Source organism: Cibotium barometz, chromosome 27 (genome assembly GCF_041138505.1).
Source record: "Cibotium barometz isolate CiBa-2024 chromosome 27, ASM4113850v1, whole genome shotgun sequence".
Lineage (NCBI taxonomy): Eukaryota > Viridiplantae > Streptophyta > Polypodiopsida > Cyatheales > Cibotiaceae > Cibotium > Cibotium barometz.
Window position 1 is genome coordinate 1169358 of NC_141072.1, and position 27732 is coordinate 1197089.

The following is a 27732-nucleotide window of genomic DNA, read 5'->3' on the forward strand; positions in this document are numbered from 1 at the left end:
TTGAGCAGGCAACTCCTACTTCTTCTCCTAAACCTCTTCTATAAAGCCTAGATTATCTCCATCCCTTTTTAACTCATGGGATTTGACATTTTACTCATCTACTCGTGCTTTTATATGGATAAAAGAACCTTGAAACTTAGCCCCGTGTCCCGAAATGTCATACAAGATATTTTGGTGTATTAATCCAACATTTTGGTGTATTAATCCAACATTTTGTGCCCAGCCACTATATCCAAAATTGAATATGTAAAAGGAAGAAAAAATGGATCTATTATTGTTGCTTTGTTCAATTTCCTATAATCCACATATACCCTCAACATTTGGTTCTTCTTAGATACAATCACGATTGGAGATAGCCAAGTTGCCCAATCAATTGGATATATGAATTTGACTTTGAGAAGCTTGTCCTATTCCTCCTTCACCCTTTTTGCACAGTTAGGATTCAATATCTGATACCTCTATTGTTAGACTAAAATGTCATCTTCTTTGAGATTGATTCGGTGTTGATAGAACTCAAGGTTAGTGCCCTAAATGTCAGTGTAAATCCATGCAAAGACATCAAGCTTTGTAGTGATTTACACTATCTTGGGTTTAGCAATATTTTGCTTGCTGAGCAATGACATTTCATTGCAAAAACTGCTATTGAGTAGTGAAAAAACGTTGCGGAGCAGCGACAAATCGCTACTCAGCATCGCTAAAACCCCTAATATTTTCCTTCTGAAAGAACTACTAAAAAATGATGCTATGCTCCCGATGTGTTGTAGTGGGGCCTACTACATCCACAAGGAGATGAACAACTATTTCCAAGTCCATCAAAGTGGTAAATCCATACTAAAGCTAGCCATGTTAGTAATATTCCACTCCCAATAGCACTAGAACAAGTTGAACCTCCACCTCTCTAAAATAAGGATGTGGAAGAAATTATATGTCATGCCAGAAAAGGCTTAGCATTGGTACTGCTACAAGGGAGGCATGGTTGTCTTAGCCCTCTTGATAGTTATCTTGTAGAGATTGAGATTTGTCTTCATTTAGTAGTGCACCCTTGTATGTAAAAAGCATCCTCTATCCAGAGTTTGTCCATATCGCTCCTATCAAAGCTACTTATCCTGAGCACATGGGTGGACCTTTATCTAGAGTTTGTCCATATCACTATCAAAGCTACTTATCTTGAGCACATGGGTGGATGGACATCCATCAGTGTGTCAACAAATTTCATAAGAGTAATATTGTGAAGATTATGTTTCCGTGTTCCTTCTGCAATATTGTATATTCTTACACATTCCTCCCTTAATTTTCGAAACAACCTCTTCTCCCACCCCTCTCTATCTGTGATACTCTTGAACTATAGAATATCCCTATGTATCTTTCAAGCTCTTTCTCTTCATCGCCATAAGTAATAAGCTTTTCTTCTTATTTAAAATTTGTCAAAGATGCATTCGTCGAATCTTATTTCGGGTTTTCTATCCATAAATAAGAACCAATCTTCTCTAAGTTACGCTACTTTTAAAAACTTACAAATCACCATTTAAGAAATACATGTTAAACAATGCATTATTTTTCCAATTGGAATGCTCTCTCTCTCTCTCTCTCCCTCCCTCTCTCCCAAAACCTCTCAAACTTCAAACTCAAATCGTTCTTCTTTGAGTTTTAAGAAGAGCAACAAAAAACTACTTCTATTTCTCACTTGGTCAAAAAGCTCAAACTAACTATCTTTTATTTCTCACAATACAATTTCGAACGTTGTGTTCCATCAAACGGAAGTCATAAAACTTGATATAAGGGAGTCCAATTATATATGATAGCTGCGATGGCATAAGCACGAACGCCGGTAGCCTACGCGTGCAACATTGTCATATTATCGTCGGCGGGGCTTGACCTTGCTATCGAATTAATCTGAACGGATGGATTATTATGTCAAATCGAAGAGACACATTTTGCAGCCATGTGTTAGAGATCACATAAGCGGCTTCCCATGTCGGTCCCCTTTACATATATTGGGTGCGATTCGATCAAAATGCATGCTCGCAGGTTCTGCGTAGTGCGAGGTGAAGCATGATGATCACTATTATGTGGTTTGAAGGCTTTGGGTGGTTGGGTTGCAGCAGAGACGCGCGAAGGGGCAACGCGTTTTAGATAAACGATAATGTTACGTCTAAATGAACTGCATTTGCAGTTGGTCGGGGACTAAGGGAGGATATTTTTTTTTTCTCAGATCTTAAAACTTGCAATTTTAAAATTTATAGTTTTTTTAAATATTTACAGGTTTTTTTAATTAAAATATGATTAAATGCTTAAAATTTTGACAATTAAATTACAAAAATAAAATTTAGAAGTGAGATTATGAATTTTGTCCGGGTGCGTTTTCTGTAAGGGTAAGGCCCTTTAGCTCAGGTAAGGGACATCGAATAAGCTGCATAGTTATATTTTATAGGGGTATAATATATTATACCTTGGCATTAAAATGCATTTTGTAGCATTTGGAATAAAGTGTTGCTAAGCAAAATTGGGAAACAAAAGCTCTAACATCCAAACTTGTGGTACCTCCAACTACTACCACTCATAATTTGTTATAGTCCACTTTAGTGCAAGGAAGCGAAAAGCACAACTCTAGGTATTTTTTAAAATTTTTGATAAAAAATCTTATGTGAAAATTTAGCTAGGCCAACTCAATATGTTTGAAAGTTTCTTATTGCCGTTGGAGAGATCTGGGAGGAGAAAAGAGGGTGCTTGCTTGCATTAGGTGTGTCGATCTATGAGAAGAAGAGATAATGTTTGCATTGAATAGGGTCTAAAGGAAGAAGAGAGGCTCTTATCTATTTCCATTCGGTGGCTTGCAGACAAAAATCTATGAGAAAAAGAAGGAGCATTGTAGCCATTCGCACAACGTTTTGTTTTGTTTGAACTACCTTTCCAAAAATAAGGTTTCCAGCCTTGGAAAAAGAAGGTTTTCAATCACACATGAATTAACTAATGAAAGAAGATAGGTATAATGATTGGAAAAATAACTTTAATTAATAAGATTACTAAAACTTTAAAGCAAAACAATAACTTGTAAGGTTGCAATGAATAATTAATAAAATTTCAAATTTTCCCTCGTATTATAATAGGCCTCTATCCGTCTAGGCACTGTGCCAATGTTGAATTTTATGTTTCTCACCATTTTGTGTATTTTATTGGCCCTTTCAAAATGTGTGAGACTAATATATATATATATATATATATATATATATATATATAACGTCATTATGGGGAGCCTAGAAAAAAATAGTTGTAAATTTGCCTAGCCTTGAATTTAAGATTCAACATTTAGAAATTTTAGTTGTAAAACTTGTTAACCTATACATTTTTTTCAATATAAGCTATAGAACATATTAACCTCTGTATGAAAATTTTGTTGAGTTTGAGGGTGGTTTTTTTCCATTAGTTTTTTAAAAAGTTTTTTTCTGACACACTGATTATGACCATAAAAAACTAATCCTATAGTCTAGACAATGGACCTTTTTATACATTTGAACGTGAAATGAGAGGATGCTTCCTTGAGGTAGGAAGGATAGTGAGATAGAACCGAGCAACATTCGCTTAGTTTGCATGGTAGAGATCTTTCCCAATTCTATGGACACTTGTTTGGATGGTTTTGAGAGGATGTTTCCTCAAATAACTTAGGGCGGGTAAAACGTTCAGAAGTTTGGGTGGAAAGGGATCTACTCTGAAATATATTTTATGGTTTGTTAAGCTTTTAATCTTTACACTCTACGTGGCAAAATGATATGGCCACAAAAAGTAACATGTGGATGAATACTATGGCAAGAATAGTGGGAACTCACTGTTGCCACTGCAACAATAGTTTGTCCCCCTTGTATACTTTTGCCATATGGCGAAATGAGAGAGTGACACATGAGTAAATGCTAATGAGTGACACTTGGGTAAATGTTGTGGCAAGGGAGTATTACCATGTGACAAAGCCACATAAAATGACAAGTGAATAGTGAGAATAATAGTATAAAGATACTATCTTCAACACTTGGCAAAATGAGATGACCACACAGAGTGGCTGAGCAGTTGGCAAAATGAGATGACCACACAAAGTGGCTAGTGAACAGTGAGACTAGTGAATAGATAGTGAGACTAGTGTAGAGATAATCTCAGAGTGGGCAACGGATCTCGGTGGAGGGTAGCTTCTCGGAGACAAACCGAAGAAAAGTGTCCGGGTCGGACAAGTGGGATGCTGATTCATGAAGCATCTTATGCGCGTCCTCTTCAGTTTCGGCAGAGAGAAGCAGTTCTTCGTTCATTTGGAAGATGCTCACCGCAGCTGCGTTAAGCACAGCCATCCCTTCATTGAAGAGCACGTCCCATATGCGCAGAGTGGTCTCGGAAGGCAAGTCCACAGAAAAGACGGTGAGAATCCATCTCAGGGGCAAGACCGTGGCGTCGTATTCCAGGTTCTGGGTGAAATGTTCGGCTAGGCGGGGTAGGTTTTTCTCCAGCTGGCGTCCGAACGCCCTCTGAAGTTCTGGCGCCACGGCAAAGTCTGCCGTGTAAGCGTTCTCTATCAGGATGTTTTCGATCAACACAGCAAGCAGCCAGAAGGCAATTTCCTGGTCGGCACGCGTGACCAGGAGAAGTAGACTAGCCACATTGTTCATGCCTTGGCAGTAACCGACGGCCGGATTGCGGACGGAGTAGGCCATGAGAACGTTACGGAGAGAAGACTGGCCTTCTTCCGATTGGTACCACGGGTGGGATGAGGATCGATGCAAGTCGAGATCAATTTGGAGCGATACCTCGTTGGCGGGCGCAGTGGTGGAAGTGTAACACAGATCTCTGAAGTAGCTCGGGGCTTCTCGCGACTTCATACGAGCGGCTCCGGAGACGTTCAGCCATACTTCCGCTCGTAAACTGGGCGGAACGCCCTCTAATCTGATCATCGCCTTTATAAACTTGGCGCGAGCGGAATGCGTCACCAGAGTGGTCATCACGAGTTTGTCCGACGCATAGAGATTCGTTGCAGGCGTAAAATACCAATTACTCCCCTGATCACTGTGGGCTGACACGAGCCTCCATTGTTGCTCTCGTTCGAAGACTGTCTTTCTCAGTTGATCGAAGAGCTGTGCTTCCTCTGGCGTCATATTCACTATAAAGCCGTGGAGATCCTCTTTCGACTCCATCTCTGTCACCCTGTGAAGCACGCGTGAACTCTTCCTCCTCCACCTTCGGCCTGGCCATCTCAAAATCTATAGCATTCAGACGGGTCGTGTCTCATTGTGGTAGCGTTTCAATTTCGCCAATTATTCGCTAAGTGAAGGCCACCATCCATTCTCTTTGAGACACACTTAAGACATTTTCTTTTATGGTCTTCAAGTCCTCTCGCGCTTAAAATTAAATGCTTGCATGATTTTCTTTTTTCTTTTCTTTTTTTAAAAAAAATTAAAAGTTGGACGATTTTTATTACATGAGGGTCTCTCATACCCTTCTTACAAACACACCCACACCTACGCGTTTAGGAGGTACAAGGTAACACATGTGCAATCTCCGCCAACTTTTGATTTGATTTGTAAAAATTTCACCATGAGCCCATTTCTCTACAGACAGGAGGTGTGAAAATCCTTAAGGGGCAAAAATGAGAGCCCATATTTCACCTAATGAATGAACAAAGTGTATTGCATGAGACATTGTGCATGCATAAGCTCTTATGTGTAATTCATAAGAACTTCTACGTTAGCTCTTAATGCATCGAGGACAAGAGCTTATTGTGCATAACGGATAAAAGTTAGTTATGTATAAGAGGGAACCGCACTGATGCTAGCGCTCGAGAAGACCCACCTCCCATTGTCACCCGTAAGAGTTGTCTATATACAGCTTGGGATCCTCAAGAGAAAAGAGACCATGCTAGCCTCTCAAGACACACCAATCCCCTCTCGCACTTTCTCACGTAATGCTTAATGCATAATGCATTATGCATGTGCATTAAGCATTAATGCATAATGCAATAAGCTATTAAGCATTAATACATATGCTTAATGCATTGTTTCATATGCTTAATATATAAGTGTAATGCATTAATCATATGCTTAATGCATAAGCTATAAAACATTAATGCAATAAGTTAAGCTTTATGAAATGAATTTGCATAAGTGGCGTAGACTAGTGCTTTCTTGCATAAACTCATAAACTAATTCTCTACATGATGTACTAGCGTTTGGGTTCTTATTATCGTCACTAAATGATTTCCACTTTGTTCTCCCTATCTTTATTGTCATTTTGTCATTTCAGATTCCAAACGCTTGTAACATCATGTAAAAAATTAATGCATTGAACCATATACATAAGTACAAAGCTTTATGCATTAATTCGTATGTATAAGCATAAAGCTTTATGCATTATGTATAGTCTATGCATAATGTATAACTTAGAGAACAAAGAGCACTAAATACACACATAAAGAGGTCTTAATGCATACATAAAGAGCTCTATGCATGCATAAGAAAGATCTCAACACATTATGCCATGTGCCTAGCCTATGCATAAGGCTATGCATTAAGCCATATACATTAGTGTAGGCAATGCATAAAGTCTTATACATATACATTAGTGTAGGCAATGTATAAAGTCTTATACATGAGCATTAAGCATAAAGAGACATCTCAATGCATTAAGCGTATGCTTATGCAAAAGCATAGACTATGCATAAGATTAATGCATAACCCATTGCATTAACCTTATGCATAAAGCTTATACATAAGCCATTGTATAAAGCTTAATACATAAAGACTTTTGCATAAATCTTAATGCATAGGACTTGAAAAAAGCATATGCCTTATGCATTAAGCTTCATGTAAAAGCCTTATGCATTAAGCTTTTATACATTAAGCTTAATGCATAAGGCTTATGCATAAGACTTGAAAAAAGCATATGCCTTATGCATTAAGCTTCATGTAAAAGCCTTATGCATTAAGCCTTTATGCATTAATCTCAATGAATAAGGCTTATGCATTAATCCATAAGCATAGGCTATGCATAAAGATTATACATTATGCATTTATGCATAAGCCATAATTCATGAGCCTTATGCTTTATGTATAATGAAATAAAATACTCCCAAGAACACCTAGGTGCACCATAAACAAGTAAAGAAGAGGATAAGGCTATTGTGGTGTGCATAACGGAGAGACAAGCAATGAGCACAAGAACAAGGCACAAGCGGTTCAAGCCTCTAGCAGCAAAAGGAGGTTACAGGTTTTGGGGAAGGAGACACACAACAACTAGGGGGCAGTGATGGCTAAGTGCACGTGCAATAGCGCGTGGCCATTCTCACAGAAAGAAAAAAGGGGGTAATACTTTCATGACCAAGTTTTTTTCATTCTCTTTCTCTCATTCAATTCCCTTAGGTCTTAATTTGTGGTGAATTATCTCAACTCTCTTCTCTCTTCTCGCTCGACGAAGAGTAGCTCAGCAACATTAAGGATTGTAAACATAAATCAACTTCATGCTGAGTGTAATTGTGGGGCACATGCACATGCACATGTGATTAGAGTAAAGAAACTTAAAAAGAATCCTTAAAATCCTTAATCACCACCCAACCTAGTAATTGTGATCTACTGTGGGATTTTGCTAAGTGCTTTTCTAGGTGCTGTGTACTATTGATGTGTGAAAGATTATGTGCATTTAGGGAAATTTAGTGCTGCAGATCTAATTATAATTTTGAATGGGAGTACATGAGACTCACCCGCTCACATTGACTAAGATATGTGGGAGTGGTTAGGTTGAGAGTTGTTTGCTACACCTCACAACCATTAAAAATACAGAGTGGCTAGTTGGTGAGGAGAAATATGATTTGTTATCCTTCTACCAAAATTGGAGGTGAGAGTTGATGAGACTCACCCACAAATTGGCAGGGCGTTTAATTGATTAGAGCCATAGGTTGGCACAGTTGATTGTTGCACATATGCATTAGTTTTGTGTGGTTAGCATTTTGTTTATTGCATTGAAGTGAATGAATATTTTATGATGTCATGTTTATGCATTCAATTTCCTTACTTACTTCACACTGGCATAACAACTAGCAATTGGTAGTGGATCTGTGAAGGGCCTACTTAGCTTCATCCAGGTTTCTTCACAGCTATGAGCCTCATAGGCATGAGCCTCACACCTCTTGGTCTCCTTTATATTGCCTTCTAGTTGTGAGTTCTTTGTCCTTGGACTTCCAGTTTTCTATGAGTCTCATATCACTCGACCTCTTTAGTGTTTCCCCCCTGAGGTGTGTTCCTCATGCTCCTAGATGCACAATGATTTTTTGGGTTGATCCCCTAATATTTCTATCATCATCCTCATCTTCGAAAGCACTTCCTTGATCTTCATGGTCTTCTTCATGTGAATAGTGTGGATCATCTTCACTCTCCTACATACATGCACACATGAATAAGAAAACTATTAAACAATAAAAGAGTATATATACACAAGAAAAAGGCTTATATATTACTTACCTTGTCAGTTGTAGTTCCCAAAATGGACTCATTTAAGGGAACACCTCACACGCGCATCCATGTCCACAATTGTTTTGGGAGAGGCTCCGTACCCATAATCATATTATTTCTTTGTTGGGGGTGACCAACAACCTCCCTCTAAAGAAACAATAAAATAGAAGATCAAATTATATTTAAGAGAAGAGAAAAATAGAAGACCAAATTAGATTAATGCAAAGAGAAAAATATACACTTAGAAACTGTGCATTGAAGGAAGATTTTCCTCCTGACCCAAAGTGAGAAGCTTCTCGCTTCCGTAGTCTTAAAGCACTTATTGCTTCTTGTTATTTGTATGCATCTGGATTCTTCTTTACAAAGCTCTACACATGCCTCCACTCCTCTTGTGTGCAAAAAAATGGCTTCTTGGAGTTTGAATGAGCAGCTCTCTTAATGTTTCACTACAAGAAAAAGAGGGGTTAGTGATGGTTATAGCATGGCTTTTATAAAAGGATCTAGAAAAGTGTCAAGATGTAAGCATCGTTGTAAGCACCATTATAACTGTCACTATTTTTTCAATGCTTTAACTGTTGCTATATCCCACACTATTTTCGTCGCTCAGCGGCGCTGTCGAAAACATTAGCATTGCTATTTTCACCGCTCAACAGCGCTGATAAAAACATCAACGTCACTATTTTTGCCACTCAGTGGCACTGATAAGAAAATTAGTATCGTTATTTACGTCGCTCAACGACACTGATAAAAAATGTTATCGTCTCTATTTTTGCCACTTATAGCGACGCTATGAAATTTTTTTGTTTGGGGCAAACTGGAAAAAAATAATTCAATATATTGAAGACAATTGCTAATTTGTATAAACAGACATGTCGACATATGAAAGTACATTTGAAACATAGTAACTCTTGAAATGTTAATTGTATTAAATCCCAAATGCCATAAAAGGCGAGTTATATCCAAAATGCCATAACAGGTGAGCTACATAGAGGAAGGGGAAGGGGAATATAAAGAGTACAAATGCATTTGAGGGGAACTAGATTAGTGGAAGGGAGGAGTTGGTGAAGGAACTCAAGAAAGGAGTAGAGGGAATTTTTTTGGGGGGAGAGAAAGATAGGCATTGGTAGTATCGCAGGTTCAAAAAGTGAATTTTCTCAGTGTCGCTCTATAAGCACCGTTAAAAATGATGCCTAGTGGTGATTTAATGTTGCTTATATAACGGCACTTATATCAATGCTTATAGTGATGTTTATAGCGACATTAGGTAAATTCTAGAGAGCAAACCAATGTATATACCATTGACACTACTAGACTTACTGTATATATTCATATTCAGTTTTTTAATTGCACACTTCTTGTTGTATAGATGTCTTCTACTAGTTTAGAAAGTGATGGGTCATCATTAATTGGAGGTCCAGAGTAGTTGTGTGATGAAGAAGAATCCCTTGTTCATGTGCACGATGTAAGAATGTTTGTGTATGTGAACATCGAGTGACATTGAAGCATATTAGCAAATGGGGATCATTTGAACCAATGCTAGCCAACTTGATGATGCAAGCCAATTCCTTAGTTAATATATAAACTTATGAGATGAAATGTAAACTCATGGTCTGCCATGTGTAATGTTGAGTGTCATTTTCAAATATGGTTCATTTAGGATGAGGATGCAATGGATATTCGTGCATACATACCACACAATATGCCTCATTATTCTGTCATTGTTTGTTAGAAACCTGAGGAAGGAGTATAAGCGTCGTAAGTAGAACTTGGAAAGTGGAGCATGTTCAGTACATTTGGAAGACCCAGGATTTGCTCCACATAAGATAGAGGAAGAGGATGTCATGGAGGAGATGATCGTTCACCTCTTTCAAAGCGAGGGTGAGGAAGAGATACCTAACTTTGAAACACATGAAAGAGAGGATGTGTTACAAAAGGAGGCTCTAACAAACCATTGTACGAGGGTGTAAAGTATGAAACTTTGTGGGCATGCTTGGAAATCCTCAACTTGCAAACAACATATGGATGGAGCGATAATAGTGTGAATAGCCTACTCCAGTTATTAAAGAATATACTCCCAACAAACAATTTGATGCTAGAAAGAAGAAGTGATGCTCGAAAAATACTTTTCAAGCTTGGTATCGACTACACTCGAATTCATGTATGTCATGATGATTGTGTACTATGATGAAAAACAAGTAGAGGGAGAGGAGACACACACACAGGAGCAAACCCTAATGTATTATGCAACCCTAGCCATAGAGGGAAACCATCTCCCTTCACACACAATGCATAAATCCATAATCCATAATCTACAACACAGACACACACTGTGTTGTGTCCACACACTGCTAACCACTAGCTAATGTCCACACACTATGACAGCGGGACATGGTCATTTATGTCTCACACATGTTCCTACCTAACATGCCAGCACATAGTGCAACTGGTAGCACAAGCTGACATCGAGCTTGAATCTCAACAGCCCCTCTCAAGCTCATGATGTACTGCTATAGATGAAGATGTAGATGAGCTTGGGCTATCAAAGCTCTCAACAATCCCCCTCAAGCTCATCCCATGTACTCCCAACATAGTACGGAAGTACTCAAAATTCTCCTTGCTAAGTGGCTTTGTAAAGATGTCGGCCACCTGCTGCTCTTCAGTCTTCACATAATACTGCAAATCCACTGTACCATCCCCAACACTTTCTCTCTAACAAAATGATAGTGGACCTCTATGTGTTTGATCCGCGCATGAAAAACTAGATTCTTGGCCAACTATATGCTACTCATGTTGTCACAATGAATGACAACCTTTCCATCAATAGGCTCATCCAAATCAGCCAAGAGACTCTTTAACCATACTCCACATGTAGCAATGGCTGCACCCTTGTATTCAGCCTCTGTACTAGATAAAGCAACAGTGGGTTGCTTCTTGCTGCTCCAACTCACCACTGCACTTCCAAATATTAAGGCATAACCACTAGTAGACCTCCTGTCATACGAGCTACCTGCCCAATCTACGTCTGTGTAGCCATGTACATCCAAGCCTTTACCATGCTCATAAAGAAGACCATAATGTGCATTGGTCTTTACATAGCACACAATGCATCTCACTGCATCCAAATGAGGTTTTTTGGGGCTTTGCATAAATTGGCTTACTAGCCCCACAGCATCACTGAGATCTAGGCATGTGATAGTTATGTAAATAAGATTGCCAACCATCTGTATATACATGGATCATCCAACTCTTCACTAAAAATAGCCTGCAACTTCACATTCTGCTCCAAAGGTGTACTCATTGGCTTACACCCTGTCATCCCATATTTTGCCAACATATCCAATGCATATTGGCATTGCACTAACCATGTACCTACATGGTCTTTGATCACTTCAATCTCAAGAAAATATCTCAATTCACCCAAGTCTTTCATATCAAACTACCCACTCAATGCCTTCTTGACATGCATAACATTTGCAGCATGATCTCTTGTGACAATCAGGTCATCCATATAGATGACAAGTAAGACAATCCCATGATCTGTTTTCTTCACATAGAGTGAAGAGTTTGCTGAAGAAACCTGAAATCCAAGGAAAATATAAGATATCGGCTTATCTTATCACTCCAAGCACGAGGTGCTTGCTTCAAACCATATAATGCTTTCTTTAATTTGCATCATACATGAGTGGGATACCTCGGGTGTACATATCCTTTTGGCTTTGCCATATAAACTTCTTGTAAATCACCATTTAGAAATGCATTTTTCACATTCATTTGATGCATTTCCCAACCATTTGCTGCAGCCATAGCAATGACTGCTCTCACTGTTCCCATCTTTGCAACTGGACTAAATGTGTCATCATAGTCCAAGCCTTGGGTTTGTGCATAACCCTTAGCTACCCACCGCGCTTTGTGGCGCTCAATGGAACCATCTAATTTGCATTTCACCTTGTAAACCCATTTGCAACCACCAATGACATTTTTGCCTTGTGGTAAGGAAACAAAATCCCACGTTTCATTATGAACCAATGCGTCCATCTCAACATCCATTGTCTTCTCCCATACATGCTTCCCAATAGCGTCGTCTATATAGAATGTAGGTTCCACATGCTTCACCAAAGAGGTCATATATGCGTAATGCATAGCAAAGTCATGATATGTCAACCTGTCAACTAGATACCTGACCCTTTGGGGCCTCCGTAATGCATGCGAATCACTCTAAACACCTGTCACTCTAGCATGTGGAGGCACATATCTATCCTGCCTTGCACCTAGTGTACGTAAAACTGGTATGCCAAGTTCCTCATCCAAACTTTCTGAACTTGACGACTCATAACTTGTAATGCCAATTCCTTCAACCTTCTTTTTCCCTTTATCCACAACACTACTCCCAGTGCTCACACTCTCATGTCTCAAGCATTCTCTGACCATGGACGTATAGTGCTACTCTCAGACTCTGCTGGCCCAGACATAGAAATAGAACTTGCTTGTGGCAAATTCACATGCACATCAACATCAATGGAATCAATGACACCCTCATCCTTTGCCTTGGACCAACTAGCAAGTTCATCAAACGCCACATCTTGTGAGATAACCACTTGCCTAGTTTGTGGATTGTAACATTTATATGCCTTGTGATCCTGTGCATACCCAACAAAAATGCTATTTTCTGCCTTAGGATCCAACTTCTTCCTTCTCTCGTCTCGCACATGCACATAAGCTATACAACCAAACACTTTGAGGTGTCCAATATCTGGCCTAAAACCTGTAAGCCACATCTCTGGTGTACTTCCATGTAATGGCTACTCTAGGTGTCTTATTAAGTATAGGTGGCACACGCTTCAGCCCAATAATAGTCTGGCATGCTCTTTTCATTGAGCATCGCCTGGCCACATCACAAATGACTCTATTCTTCCTCTCAGCAACACCATTTTGCTAAGGTGTATACCTGCAAGTTAACTGCCTTCTTATGCCATGCTTTCAAGAAATTCGCAAAATCATGTGAGGTGTATTCACCACCTCCATATGTCCTCAAACATTTTATCCAAGAGCCATATTGCTTCTCTGCAAAAGCTTTGAAGTCCATATTAAACTTTCCCCACACTTCACTTTTCTCTATGAGAAAGTAAATCCCAGTCATTTTGCTGAAATCATCAATGAATTTCACATAATATATACTGCCTTTAATGGATGGGTTTTGTGTAAGAACCCATACATCACTATGAACTATCTCAAGTGGCTTGCTACTCATGTTGCCTTCTTTAGGAAATGGCAACCTTGCTTGCTTTCCAAACTGGCAAGCATCACAAACATGCATATTCCCATCATACTTGAATCTAGGGAGCCCACTTACAATGCCTCTTGCCTGCATGTTCTTTAACCTTTGTATGTTTACATGTCCAATCCTTTTATGCCACATGTCATTGTCCTCTACCACATTTCGGCTTTTAGAGAACATGGCTAATTTCAACTCAGGAATCCCAGCATCCAACTTAAATAACCTGCCTTCTTTCTTGCCTTTGGTAATGACTCTACACCCATTTTTGAAATCCTCAACGAAGCATCCATGCTCGTTGAAACAAACATGTAAACCCTATTCCACCATTTGACCAAGTGAGGCCAAACTTTTTCTAATAGAAGGCACATACAAGACATCTGCCATCATAGACTTTGTTTCCCCATTGTGCACCAATGGTACACTTCCAACATGTGTGATAGCATGTTGGGTATCATCTCCTGTCTCCACATAGCCTTTCACATCCATAGGCTTCATATGCTCAAACCATTGACCATGACAAGTTATATGGTTTGATGCTCCAGAGTCCATATACCAAGTGTCATCGTCACTGCCACCATTTGTCATCATAGATCCCACCACATGTTTCATGGCAAACAAGTGATTTGTGCTGCCATCATTACTGCTTGATGCAAAATTTCCACCATTTGCATAATTTCCACCATGTTGTGCATAATGTCCACCATGTCGTGCTCTACCCCCTTTCAAATCATTTTGTTTGCGGGCGGAAACAATCACGTGTCATATGACCAAATTTCCTAGAGTAATGGCATTCCACATTTTGCATAGATGTTTGTTGGCCTTGCCAATGTCCTCTTCCACGAGGATAACCTCTGCCTCTCTAAGGTGTATATCCACAACCACCTCTAGCACCATATGTAGGCTGAAAATTCTATTGTAGTGACCTATCCTACCATCCACGACCATTACCACGGCCTCATGATGCAAATCTCCCCCTGCCTCTAAATCCCCTTTGTGAATAGAAAGCCAAATTTTTGCCATTATCATCATGGCTAGTAGATGCATCATGAAAAGAGTCACTGAGTTTGATTTCCTCAACAAGCAAGAGTGAAACCAACTCATCAAAATATGGTAAACCTGTACTCTGAGTTTGATTTCCTCAACAAGCAAGAGTGAAACCAACTCATCAAAATCTGGTAACCCTGTACTCCGAACACAAATAGATGTATCAAAAGACTTGTACTCCTTGCCAAGACCACGCAAGGTAATGTCTACCAAATCATCCAGAGGCATGGGGGCATTGATAGTTGCCAATGCATCTGCATACTTCTTTATCTCCTCAACATAATCATGGATACTCCTTCCTTTCCGCTTCACATTATGAATCTGTTGTCTCAAAACTGAGACTTACGAGCACTAGTGTCTGTGTATCAAACAGGTTTACCAATGTATCCCATGCATCCTTGGGATTCTTAGCATCATGTATATGTATGAGTATAGTATCTGAGATACATATAGTGAACCGTGAGACACGTGGCTCACACGATTTTTCATTTTTTGCCAATGGACTCCTAGGGCATGAAACGTTTAAGACGTGAACCATGAGAGATGTGGCTCACGTGTTTTTTTTTGGCGCGAATACGTAGGGCATGAAACACTTAAGGCATGAACTATGAGACATGTGGCTCACACAATTCGTTTTTTGGATTCTAGAGGGAAATTCAAATTTCCTTGTTTTGGGGGATATTTTTTGAATTTAAATTAAGGAGATATGGGCAGTTTCCCAAAAAGGTAAGTGGAAAATAAAAACGTCAACCTATTTATGACAACCCCTTACACCCTTCATAAATGCTAAGCTATGTGCATCAATTAGATTATAAATTAATCTATAATTAGAGATTAATTAAACTCTTAATTAATGTCTCCTCTTTATGCATGATTAAGCAAATGAGAGCTTATTTCTTCCAATTGGTGTAATTTTATGTTTTGTTTTTTTGCACGTGAGGTCTTAAAGCATGAGACGCTCAAAATGTGAGTTGTTTTTTTTTGGACGAGGACTATTTCACATCGTGAAACAGCATGGGTTCATGTCATAAAACCTTAAGGCGTGAACCAGACTTCACATAATTTATTAAATTTTATTTGAGTTTTTTTTGGGTGGGGATTATTTCACACCATGAAACAGCAGGGGTTCACACCGTGAAATCTTAAGGCTTGGACTAGACTTCACGGAATTTGTTAAATTTGATTTGATTTGATTTTTTTGGCATTGACCCCTAGGGCATGAAAGGCTTAAGGTGTGAACAGTGAGACAAATGGCTCACACCTTTTAAAAAAAATGACAGACCCCTTTTATGGCATGAACTAGGAGGGTGGAGTTCATGACGTGAAAAAGACTTCATGGATTTTATCAAATTTGAATTTTGTTTTTGGCGTGGGGGACATTTTGTGCCGTGAAACAGCAGAGGTTTCAAGCTTTGAACCCTTAAGGCATGAAACGGACTTTATAAAAAAAATTTAAATTTGATTTTTTTTTTGGGCGCAAGGACTGTTTCACGCTGTGAGACTCTTAAGGGTTTCACGTCGTGAACCCTTAAGTCATGAGATGGACTTCATGGAATTTATTAAATTTGATTGATTTTCTTTTTTGTGTGTGAGGCCTTGAGGCATGAGGCATTTTTTTGGGTTTCCATGCGGGGACTATTTCACACAATGAAACAACAAAGGTTCACGTCGTGAATCCTTAAGGCATGAACCAGACTTCACGAAACTTATTAAATTTGATTTGAGTTTCTTTTTTGGGGAGCGAGAACTGCTTCACGCCGTGAAACATGAGGGGTTCACGCTGTGAAACCTTAAGGCGTGAACTAGACTTTACGGAATTTATTAAATTTGATTTGATTTTTTTTTGGCGTAGACCCCTAGGGTGTGAAAGGCTTAAGGCATGAACCGTGAGACACATGGCCCACATAATTTTTTTTATTTTTATTTTTTTATCGAGACGGGCTCCCTTTTATTGTGTGAACTAAAAGGGTGGTGTTCAGGACGTGAAACAGACTTCACGAATTTTATCAAATTTGAATTTGTTTTTGGCACTAGGACTGTAGCAGGGGTTTCATGTTGTGAACCTCTTTAATGCGTGAAACAAACTTCACGGAATTTATTAAATTTGATTTTTTTTGGCGCGGGACTTGTTTCATGCTGTGAGACCCTTAAGGGTTTCATGTCGTGAACCCTTAAGGCGTGAGACAGACTTCACAGAATTTATTAAATTTGATTCTTTTTTTTTTGCGCGTGAGGCCTTAAGGCGTGAGCTATTTTGTTTTGTGTGGGGACTGTTTCATGCCATGAAATAGCACAGGTTCACACCATTAAACCTTAAGGCATGAATCGAACATCACATAATTTATTAAATTTGATTTGAGTTTTTTTTTTGGGGCGAGGACTTTTTCATGCCGTGAAACAGCAAGGGTTCACGCCGTGAGACCTTAAGGCATGAACCGGACTTCACGGAATTTATTAAATTTTATTTGATTTTATTTTTTTAGCACAAACCCCTATGGAGTGAAATGCTTAAGTTGTGACCACTAAAGGCGTGAATTGTGAGCCACGTGCATCACGTAATTATTATTTATTTATTTTACCAAAAAACCTCCTTTCATGGCATGAACTAGCAGGGTGCAGTTCACGACGTGAAATAGACTTCACGTTTTTTTATCAAATTTGATTATTATTTTTTGGGTGGGGACTCTTTCACGCTGTGAAACAGCAGGGGTTCATGCCATAAAACCTTAAGGTGTGAACCAGAGCTCACGGGATTTTTAAAATTCGATTTGAGTTTTTTTGGGGAGGGGACTCTTCCACATCAAGAAAAAGCAAGGGTTCAAGAAGCCGTGAAACCTTAAGGCGTGAACCGGACTTCATGGAATTTATTAAATTTGATTTGAGTTTTTTTTTGGTCTACGAATTCTCTTTCACGGCGTGAACTAGGAGGATGCAATTTGCAATGTGAAACAAACTTCACGGATTTTATCAAATTTGATTATTATTTTTTTTGCACGGGGATTGTTTCACGTTGTGAACCCTTAAGGCGTGAAATGCACTTCAAGGAATTTATTAAATTTGAAAACTTTTTGGGCATAGGGACTATTTCACACCGTGAACCCTTTAATGCATGAGATAGACTTCATGGAATTTATTAAATTTGATTGATTTTCTATGCGTGTGAGGCCTTAAGGCATGAGACACTTAAGATGTGAGCAGTTTCTTTTGGGGGGGCAAGGAGTGGTTCACGCCATGAAATAGTAGGGGTTCAATCCGTGAAATAGTAGGGGTTTAATCCGTGAAACCATAAGGCTTGAACCGGACTTCATGGAATTTATCAAGTTTTATTTAAGTTTATGAGACTTCATAGAATTTATTAAATTTGATTTGATTTCATTTTTTTATGCGGATCCCTAGGGCGTGAAATGCTTAAGGCGTGAACTGTGAGACACATGAATCACGTGATTATTATTATTTGATTCTCTTGGTACTGATTATTTGTTAGCATGCTATTTTCCATGTATAGATCTAGCATTGGTTGAAGGATTACCTCTCCAAGTGAAGCACACAATCGTTTTTGGCCTTCTAGAGATCGGCAATGTTGAAATCATCCATCGCAATGTGGCATCATTGGGTCTTGTCCCTGTTTATGTCTAGACTATGGTTATCAAATGCCTACGCACTATCATACATTGATCACTATCCCACTGAATTCACTGATCACATTGAATTCAAAACTATTCATTTTTCCATATGAATCTTCCAATGAGAAGGTAATTCAAGTTTATATGAAAAATCATTAATTTTGTGATCACTTTAAAAGGTCCATAAAATCTTGGTGCAAGCTTAACAGTTGGAAATTTTTTAACACTTTTAAGTCGACGCTTTTCAATTTTTAAAAGTACATAGTCTCCAAGTTCGAAAGATATAGCTTTATGTTTACGATTTGCTTGATTAACATACTTTTCTTGAGCATGAGGAATAGAATGTTTTATGTCATTCAAAATGGTAGTAAAATCAATAGTGAATTGATCAACAGCTTTGATTTTGTGAGAAAGTCTAGTTGCTGAAATAGGCAAAAATTTTCCATACATAGTTTGAAAGGTGCTCGACCACAGTAAGCCGAATGAGGAGTATTATTGTAAGAAAATTATGACAAGGACGTCAAAAAAATGTCACCAATGTTTATCTGTAAATCAGAGAAATGTTTGGATTTCTTAGGTCAAAATTGGGATGTGAAAGAATTAAATGGGGTTACCTGTAAAATCCATAGGAAATCTATTGTATGTAAATATATGTTTGGCTCCCACAATTTTATTTTAGCTTTTCATTATATGAGATGGCATTATGTCAATGGAAAACTTGTAAATCAGAGAAATGTTTGGATTTCTTAGGTCAAAATTGGGATGTGAAAGAATTAAATGGGGTTACCTGTAAAATCCATAGGAAAATCTATTGTATGTAAATATATGTTTGGCTCCCAGAATTTTATTTTAGCCTTTCATTGTATGAGATGGCATTATGTCAATGGAAAACTTGTAGCAATTGATCAGGACTTAGAGGATCACATTGAAAATGCATTGATGTTATTAGAGGTATGGTTTGAACATGAGCTCTTGACAGTACTCAATATAAGGTTAAACATCTCACTGCCTCAAGTGAGAACAGACTTGGCAAATGAGGATAACCTACAAGTGCTTGATGATTATGTGTTGAGGTGCAATGACCATAAGGTATGTTATTCAATCCAGCCTCGAAAACGTATTCATTTCAAAACTATGCCATAATCATTATTACTTATATACATTACTTTGATTCTTGGAAATAGGTACCAAGGAGAAAAGAAAGGACCATTCAATGTAAAGACATTACAAGGAAGCAAGTTTTCATGGTGCCAACGACCATCACATAGAGATAAATGGAGATAAATGTATTTTTGACAGCATATAGTTACACCAATCATGACAAAATTTTTAATTTCTCAGAGCAATAGAAACTAAGACAAATATTCTACATTTTCTTATTGAATGTTTAAAACATTGATAACATGTTCTTTTTTTTCCTATGAACTGTGCTCTTGGGTGTGGAAAGATTCTTGTTGTTGGGGCGGTGAAGCTTATCGTTTTGTGAGTGGGGCTTGCTCTTTGGGATGCTCTTGGGGTGGTTTCTCTTTCAGACGTTCTTGGGGATGGGAAGCTTGCTCTTCTGGAACATAAGTTTGCTGTCGTTGCGGGGTTGAAGCTTGACTTTGCGTAGTTTGCTGTTGTTGGGAACTCAAAGCTTCCAAATCAACGTCTTCAGATACATCGTATTCTAGAAGCTCGACAACCAACCTGTCGACTTGTTCGGGGGTACTACCGTTGGGTGGTGGTCCTAGTTGCGGCCATGGTAGAGGGGGCACAAACTCAACAGGGATATTAGGAGGCCTTCTATGAATGTTGATAATAATATGCTCAATGGTCTCCCCTCAATAGCCCTAAATCCACATCAAAGTATTTTGATAATCGTGGATTCTACAAAAAGCCAAAAAATAGACGTGCCATCAAAGAATGAGGAAGGAAAGTAAGGTATCATTTTAAAAAAAGAGCATGCCTATGGGCAATGAGAGAACTAAGTGTAGCAGTAACTTTGCATTGTAGCACACCCTCCAACCGCAACTATGGCCATCCTGTTGTTGCTGCTATGGGACTCTACATCTCACAGTCCTTGTGTTTTCTAGCAAAGTGTCCTGGATTACGGCCTCAAGACTAGTTATTAGCTTTCTAACCGATCTGCATGAAACATTACTGTTGTCAATACTGAAAGTTCTCTCCCTACTTCTCCCTCCCTCTCCCTCTCTCTCTCTCTCTCTCTCTCTCTCTCTCCCAACTCATATTACGATATATGAATAATGATTGTGTGGACTTATTGTCTCACGGTGCCATGGAATTCTTCACCTGAATTAGCCAAGTAACAAGTCTTGGATTCCATATCATAAAGGATCAAACTCTAGTGTGAACTACAATATGCAATTAGGAGTATCAGAAGTAACATCAAAATAATATAGTAAATTCATGTCACAATACTAAGACTATAAATGAGATTGCAGGTCACTTACTCTTCATTGTATGCCATTAGAATTATTTGAGCTACATCGAAGTTTATCGGACTAAACCATAGACATACATCAACCAATGAAGTACGTTGTGCAGTAAGAACCGAGGAAAGGAGGGAATCTACAATATATACATGATTTTGAACATTGAATGGGAGATTTGATATAATCAAGCTGCACAAGAAAATTACATTATATTAGTTACTTTGGACAAGCAAACCACTTTACAATCAAGATGATTACAAGGACGTAGCAAACCTTAGAACTGCTATCATAATTCTATCGTTGACCTCCCTTGAAACATTGGATAAAACATCAATCTCCTCTGCATCGAAAGGGAAAAATTACGTGGTGCCTCGCACCAGAAGTTTAACGTGAAACCAGGGGACAAAATAACTCAAAGCTTTAACATTCGACTTATGCATTTCTCAAATAGCTGCTTTCTTCAACCACAATTCTTGGAGCTCTTGCATCTTGGCTAGCTCTCCAATCCTTCGTGCGTTGAGCCTTTGTCATGAGAATGACTAGGCTCTATCACTTCTGTGATCTTAACTTTCTTTGTCAAAGTAGGTATTTCCAAAATTCCTTTCATTCTTTTGTCATTAAGTAGGATGGGCCCCAAAGTACGGTCATATCTGAACCTGAGCAAATGAAGCAAGTTCATGTCTTTCGGCATCACAATGATTTTGTGTGCATGCACGGCAAGGATGTAGCTATCCTGAAAAAACTCAACAAGCCACTCTTCCGAAACCTCTTGCAGACATCCTAGGGAAGAGGCCTGCCCTCAATGCATATTAATGCTAAAATCTTTGCATATTGACCTAACTACATGCTGGAATGGCAACTTTGGAACCACACAATGCATATGTTTCTCCACCTTCCTTAGTTCAAGAAGGATGGATCTATGTTGGTTGTATCTGGGTCTCCTCATTGAGCGTAGTGCAGACATTTTCTTTCCCGAACTAGCTTCTTTACCTATTTTAGGATCATTTGTAGATGAGAGCCTTGCGGTCTTCTTCGTACGCACCATCTAAAAATATTCATAATCACAACACAATCCTCGTGTTGTAGTGATTTATCACGCTTAGCGCTTCAAAACACAAAATAATACAAAAACTATTGAAAAAGTTAACTTGGATAACAAAATAGCTTCAAATCACTACAATGCGATATGGGTACATTAGACAAAATCTACATCAACTCCTTGCATTGTAGTGATTTCTCACATAGACCCTTTCATTTGACAAAATAACATGTGAAAAATACACCCAACAATACCTATGACGATAAAATAGCTTCAAATCACTATAACGTGATATAGATACATCAGACCTAATCGTCCTACCCTCCTCACGTTGTAGTGATTTCTCGCACAGAGCGTTTCATTTCACAAAGTAAGTCATAAAAATAAGTCATAGATAACATACACGACACAAAACAATATATAGGACAAGAAAGTATGTCCAAAACACTATAATGTGATATGGCTACATTAAAAAAATAGTAATTCATTCTTCGCATCGTAGTGACTTGTCAGACATTGCCTTGTGTTTGACCCAATATCTAATGAACGTAGGTAAAACATGATATATATGATTGAATATAACATTTAAGACCAGTAGTGATTGCTTGATAACTCACCAAAGAATCATGCAGCAAGGAAAATGTTGAATAGAGGTACGCTTGCTTGATGAATCACAGAGATGGCATAGATCAAGCACAACAAAGGAATACACAGAGCTGAAGGAGGCAAAACAAAACGGGGGCAAAATACAAGGACACTTGATAATACAAGGACAAGTCCCACATTTACCGAGACAAGTACGACACACGTATGGAGGAGTATGAAACATGTCCGAAAGAGCATGTCAACAGTGACACGTGTCAGCAACACGTGTGAAGGAGGACATAGATGATGATTACGATCAATCCATTTTTGACACATGTCATCATACGTGTGCAGAGCAGGTGGTCTACCATCAGGCATGTCTGCCACATGTATAGACCGTTAGTTTTTGTGGATAAAGCTTGACCTACATTCATTATTTGTTGCTTCTTGCTCTCTTGTAATTTTTCTCGCAGTCGTGACTGCCGACACGTTGCTTTTTGCTCTCATATAGTCAACTTTGTTGGTTGCTTCTTGCTCTGCCAGTGAATATTTCGCGGTATGTTTTCAAATATTTTTGCGTTTCAATTTGGCCAAAATTGTATAAATGTATTATAAATATTCCATCAAAGATTTTTGCTTTTAGATTTTTAAGAAATTAATTTATTTCTTACAAATATTTCATCAAATCACTACAACGCGAAGAGGGATCTCGGTGAGAACTATCGTACCCATATCGCATTGTAGTGATTTTGCCTACAATCATAATTTTCTTGCATATATTTCTTTAAATCACTACAACGCGAGAAGAGGTCTCGGTGCAAGCTCTCTCAAGCATATTGCGTTATAGTGATTTGTCCTACTATCGTTCTTTTTTTTCTTTTTCAAAGATTTTGGCATTTAGATTTTTAAGAAATTGATTTGTTTCTTACAAATATTTGATCAAATCACTACAACGCGAAGAGGGAACTTGGTGAGAACTCTCCCACCCATATCTCGTTATATTGATTTGTCCTACTGTCACTCTTGTAGTGATTTTTCTTACAATCGTCATTGCCTTTGAAATATTGCATCAAATCACTATAACGTGAAAAGAGGCCTCGGTGGGAATTCTCCCACACATTTTGCGTTGTAGTGATTTTGGCACATTTTTCTTTGCATTTTCATTTTGTCACACTAATATTTCATCAATTCACTACAACACGACTAGAGATCTTGGTGAGAGTTCTCCCACGCTTATCACATTATACTGATCTTGCCTGATTCTTTATTATCTTACATTTAGAACTTTGGTCATCGTGACATATTTCTTGGCTTGTAGATGGATCCTTTCGGGATTGAGGTTGAGTCTGATGTTGGCCTTCAAGAAACCCCAAATGAAAAGTTGTTCAACTTTCTTTATAAAGTTTGACATCATCATCGCCATCTTGAAATCTCACGCATGTTTAATTTCAATTTCTCCATCGAAAACATGATTGTTTCTACATGTTCATATCTTGAGGAGAAAGAGCAGTAATGTCAGTAGATCACTTCAAGTGGTACAGTCATGTTTAATGGCGTTCAGTACGTGCACATGAATGATATTGAGCCTTTAACAACCCTAAGATAAAATTTAAAGAGGGATGTTTTAAAGGTGCCAGATGATAAGAAGAAGACACACAGTAAGTGTTCCATTCACAATCGCAAGTGTCGTCTCATCGCCTACCCCTATGGATTTATCTGCTACCCGCATGTGTTGCTTGAGGATGAAAAAGTTACAAATGAAGAAATTTAGAAGGTAGAGGAACCTCCAAGAGCAGAAGATGAAGTTCAAGAGATTGCAGAGGAGATAAACTTGGTGGCAGAGAGGGACTTAAGTGAGCAGTTGGATATTGACGCGCTTAGAAGAGAAGACACCTTAGTGGTTACATGTGAGAAGACACCTTAGTGGTTACAGGTGAGAAGAAGCCCTCTACTACGATAGAGGAAGCAGGGGAAATTCCAACCCCACTCCTACCCACATTTCCTATTGGTGACAAAGAATATTTGTTAACTACAAATATTCAAGCTATGTTTGACATAGGGGAAGACTACTATCTAGCCATCATTGCACAAAATCTTGAGGAAGATGAAGATTTTGTCGATCGAGATTTGGATAAATATCTCTTATTGGATTCAAATGTCAAGGATAGTGAGTTCCGTTATGTTGCCTACACATTATCTATGATGTACAAGGATGCAAAAAGCTATAAATCCAACCTTCCCACTAAAGAGGAATTTCAGGCTACTCATCAGTAAAGACTTAAATTTCACATATGGGAAGGGAAGGGGCCTCCTCATCAGTGGTCTCGGACACCAACTCAACAATCAATATATGGACAAATGATTTCCTTGTTAATGACAAAAATCAGAAGGTGTGTTTACTTGACTTTTTATTGTGCTCAGTAGCTTATTCTATTTGTTGTGTTGGCTCATCGACAACATTGTTTTGCAGAGCTGGTTGTGTTTGAGGATGACTTTCTCGAGCGCAGAGCAGGAAAATGCGTGGGAGAACTCGGAATGGACTCAGTACTAGGAGAGTACATAAACTGATTGAAATTTTCACAATTTATTATATTCCACAAAAAATTCTCAAAAGACAATGCATAATTTCCTTTGTTTGCAATCAAGACATTATCCAGATACCTTGGGGCATATCCTGTCAGGTGGAATGCAAACAAAGTCATGCTTTAATTGGAGAGCTAGTTAGTGTTGGGCAGGGCCCTAGAGTATATGCACTAAGGAGTAAATATTACTTAGCCTATACTGCTTATAGATTGGCATGTGGGGTGGTTAGAGATCCCAATGTGCTAAGTGATTATGGCAAAAAGGAGCTTCTCAGATTCACAAAACTGAGGGTTCCTCCAATTTTACAGCTATAGGATGTTGTAGAGCCATCTTCAAAAAGGGCAAGGCTTCATGCACCCGAGGATGTTAGTGAGCAGGTTAAGGAGTAGTAGTATATTCCTATCTCTTGTAATATTATTCTCTCATGTAATGTCATGACACTTTTGCATATGATCATTTCTGAATTTGAAATGTTAATCATGGATCTATGGGTATCCAAATCTTTCCATTTCTTTGTTTTTTTTCTCGCCATTCTGCATGCTTAATACTTGCATAATTAATTTCGGATACTTTGAATGGCTGCTTCTTTTTAGCTTTGTGTACAAGCTTCCTATATGTCCACTGATGTAATTTCTCTAAACTTTTAACTTTTTCTACTCCTCCACCATGTCTTGTATGATTGAAATGCCCGGAGCGTGCTTGATAATGTGTTTTCTCCATTCCTTGGGTTTACCATATTGATAAACTACCATACTTCCTTGCAAACCAAGGGGCATGATGGTATATAATATGCTTCAAGAGAATAAAAGAATACATTAACTAGTATATTTTTCAATATACAGTTTAAAAACTAGTTCAATGCATAATCAATCTAATACACTATATTGGGTGATGTGTTGATCCATCCATGCATCAATCATTGATCTCTTGAACTCATCTAGCACTATTTGAAATATCTCATGGTCCTTCTTCCTCCACACTTTCTTGTCACAGAACTTAAACATAGTGTCTAGATATTTTCACACCTTGGATTTCTGTGTTCTTGCTTGACCATTATCTGCATGGTCTACTACTGCATTGTGAATGCACTTCCATCTGTTGTATTTTATAATCTACACTGATTGTCTTCTTCTACGACCTTCTGGTGTTGGTTCAAATAGAAACCTTCTTGCTTCAACACCCCCAATGGAAGGTTTCTTAAGTACATTCTTCCCATCCTTAGACCTTTTTTCATCTTGTTTAATTTTTGCATGTCCACCATGCAAACCAATGTCTGATAGAACTTTCTCTAGTGCATTGATGGATGTAATCTTTGCTGTATTGGGTTGTAGAGTCCATGCAAAACATATGTATAAAAACAAGAGTTTTTCAATGATTTTGCAAAGAGCATGCATTGTACAAATGTGGACACTTGACAATGGAATATCAAGAATTGGCTTGAAATTTGGGTCTTTCAAGTGTCTATCTGGTGCCTTCTTCCAATACCTCTTATCAAACACCTTTGCACTACACATGCAATATAAGCAGAGACTTTTTTAATTGGCACCCTTTGACACATTGTGCATACATTTCAGAGTTTTAAGATCACCCACCATATGTCACTCCACCTTATATTGTCCCATGCCTTCCACATCCAAGATTTTGCCATTTCTTTGCTCGTCTCACTGAAGATCTCGGGTATCAAAGTCTTATGAAAGACCCAATGCAGAACATCAAAATACTCTGATTCTACCTACAATACATAAGAAACATAGAAATGCAACATCCATCAGTGTTTTTTATATATAATTCTTTTTTCACAAACATATCTGAGTCTAATAAATTTTACCTCAAACGATCCCAAAGACAATATATTGTTTTCAAATTGAACACTAAAATATCTAGGATCATTTTTTAGAATAGATGTATCAAGTGCCTTGTTCATCAGTGTGAATGTAACCCTTTTTAACTTTCTCTCCTTCACAATTTGACACTCATCAAGCTTTAGCACAAATTTGAGAACACCATCACATTCTTCAAGAGTAACTTCAAACAATTGAACAGCATATGATTGTAAGGCCTCTAAGTCGTAGAAAATATTATTGTATCTATTGTAGACCACATCTCCTGTTGGTGTAGAATAAGTGTCTTCAATATGAAATGGGGTTCCCAATGCTTACAGTACCTCTTCATTTACTTGTTTATGCATTTTTTTAACCAAAGAAGGATTTGGCAATAATGATCCTTTCATACTAGATCCTTCATGTTTTTCTACAGAGTCTTATAAATGGCTGAGTACCCTCTGTGTGATATACCAGCCTCATCAAGTATTGCCTAGATGTCCTATGAATTGAGTTGATTCTCTTTGAAAAAGTCTTCTATTTGCTTTTCTGAGACCTTATATTTCTTCTCGTTCATCAATGCTTCTGCATACTAGCGATCTAAAAGAAGACTTAAATGTGTGCCAGAAGGTTCTATCGTTGATTCTTTATCAGGGTGCAATAATGATCTAATATCATATTAAAATGCAGAAATTGATATACATGAACATATACAATAATGATTGTTATTCATAAAATATCACAATAGAAACAATAAACCAGTTAATATAAAGGAGCTAACTTGATTACATGTATTCTCTTCTTTATGCCACCACCTCCTAGCTTCATTTGCTCAATATCCCTTAGTTTTTTTT

The 27732-nt window shown here is 38.2% G+C and overlaps 1 protein-coding gene across 1 annotated transcript; it reads right to left on the reverse strand.

The window, feature by feature from the left end:
* Positions 1–4142: 4142 nt before the first annotated feature.
* On the reverse strand, positions 4143–5168 carry LOC147622980 (uncharacterized). The gene has a single exon (XM_086820978.1). It carries the CDS (start codon positions 5166–5168, stop codon positions 4143–4145), a length of 1026 nt encoding a protein of 341 aa, XP_086677104.1.
* Positions 5169–27732: the final 22564 nt, after the last annotated feature.

Excerpts from the sequence above, each read along its gene's own strand:
- LOC147622980 (XM_086820978.1), bottom strand. The coding sequence starts at position 5,168 with ATGGAGTCGAAAGAGGATCTCCACGGCTTTATAGTGAATATGACGCCA.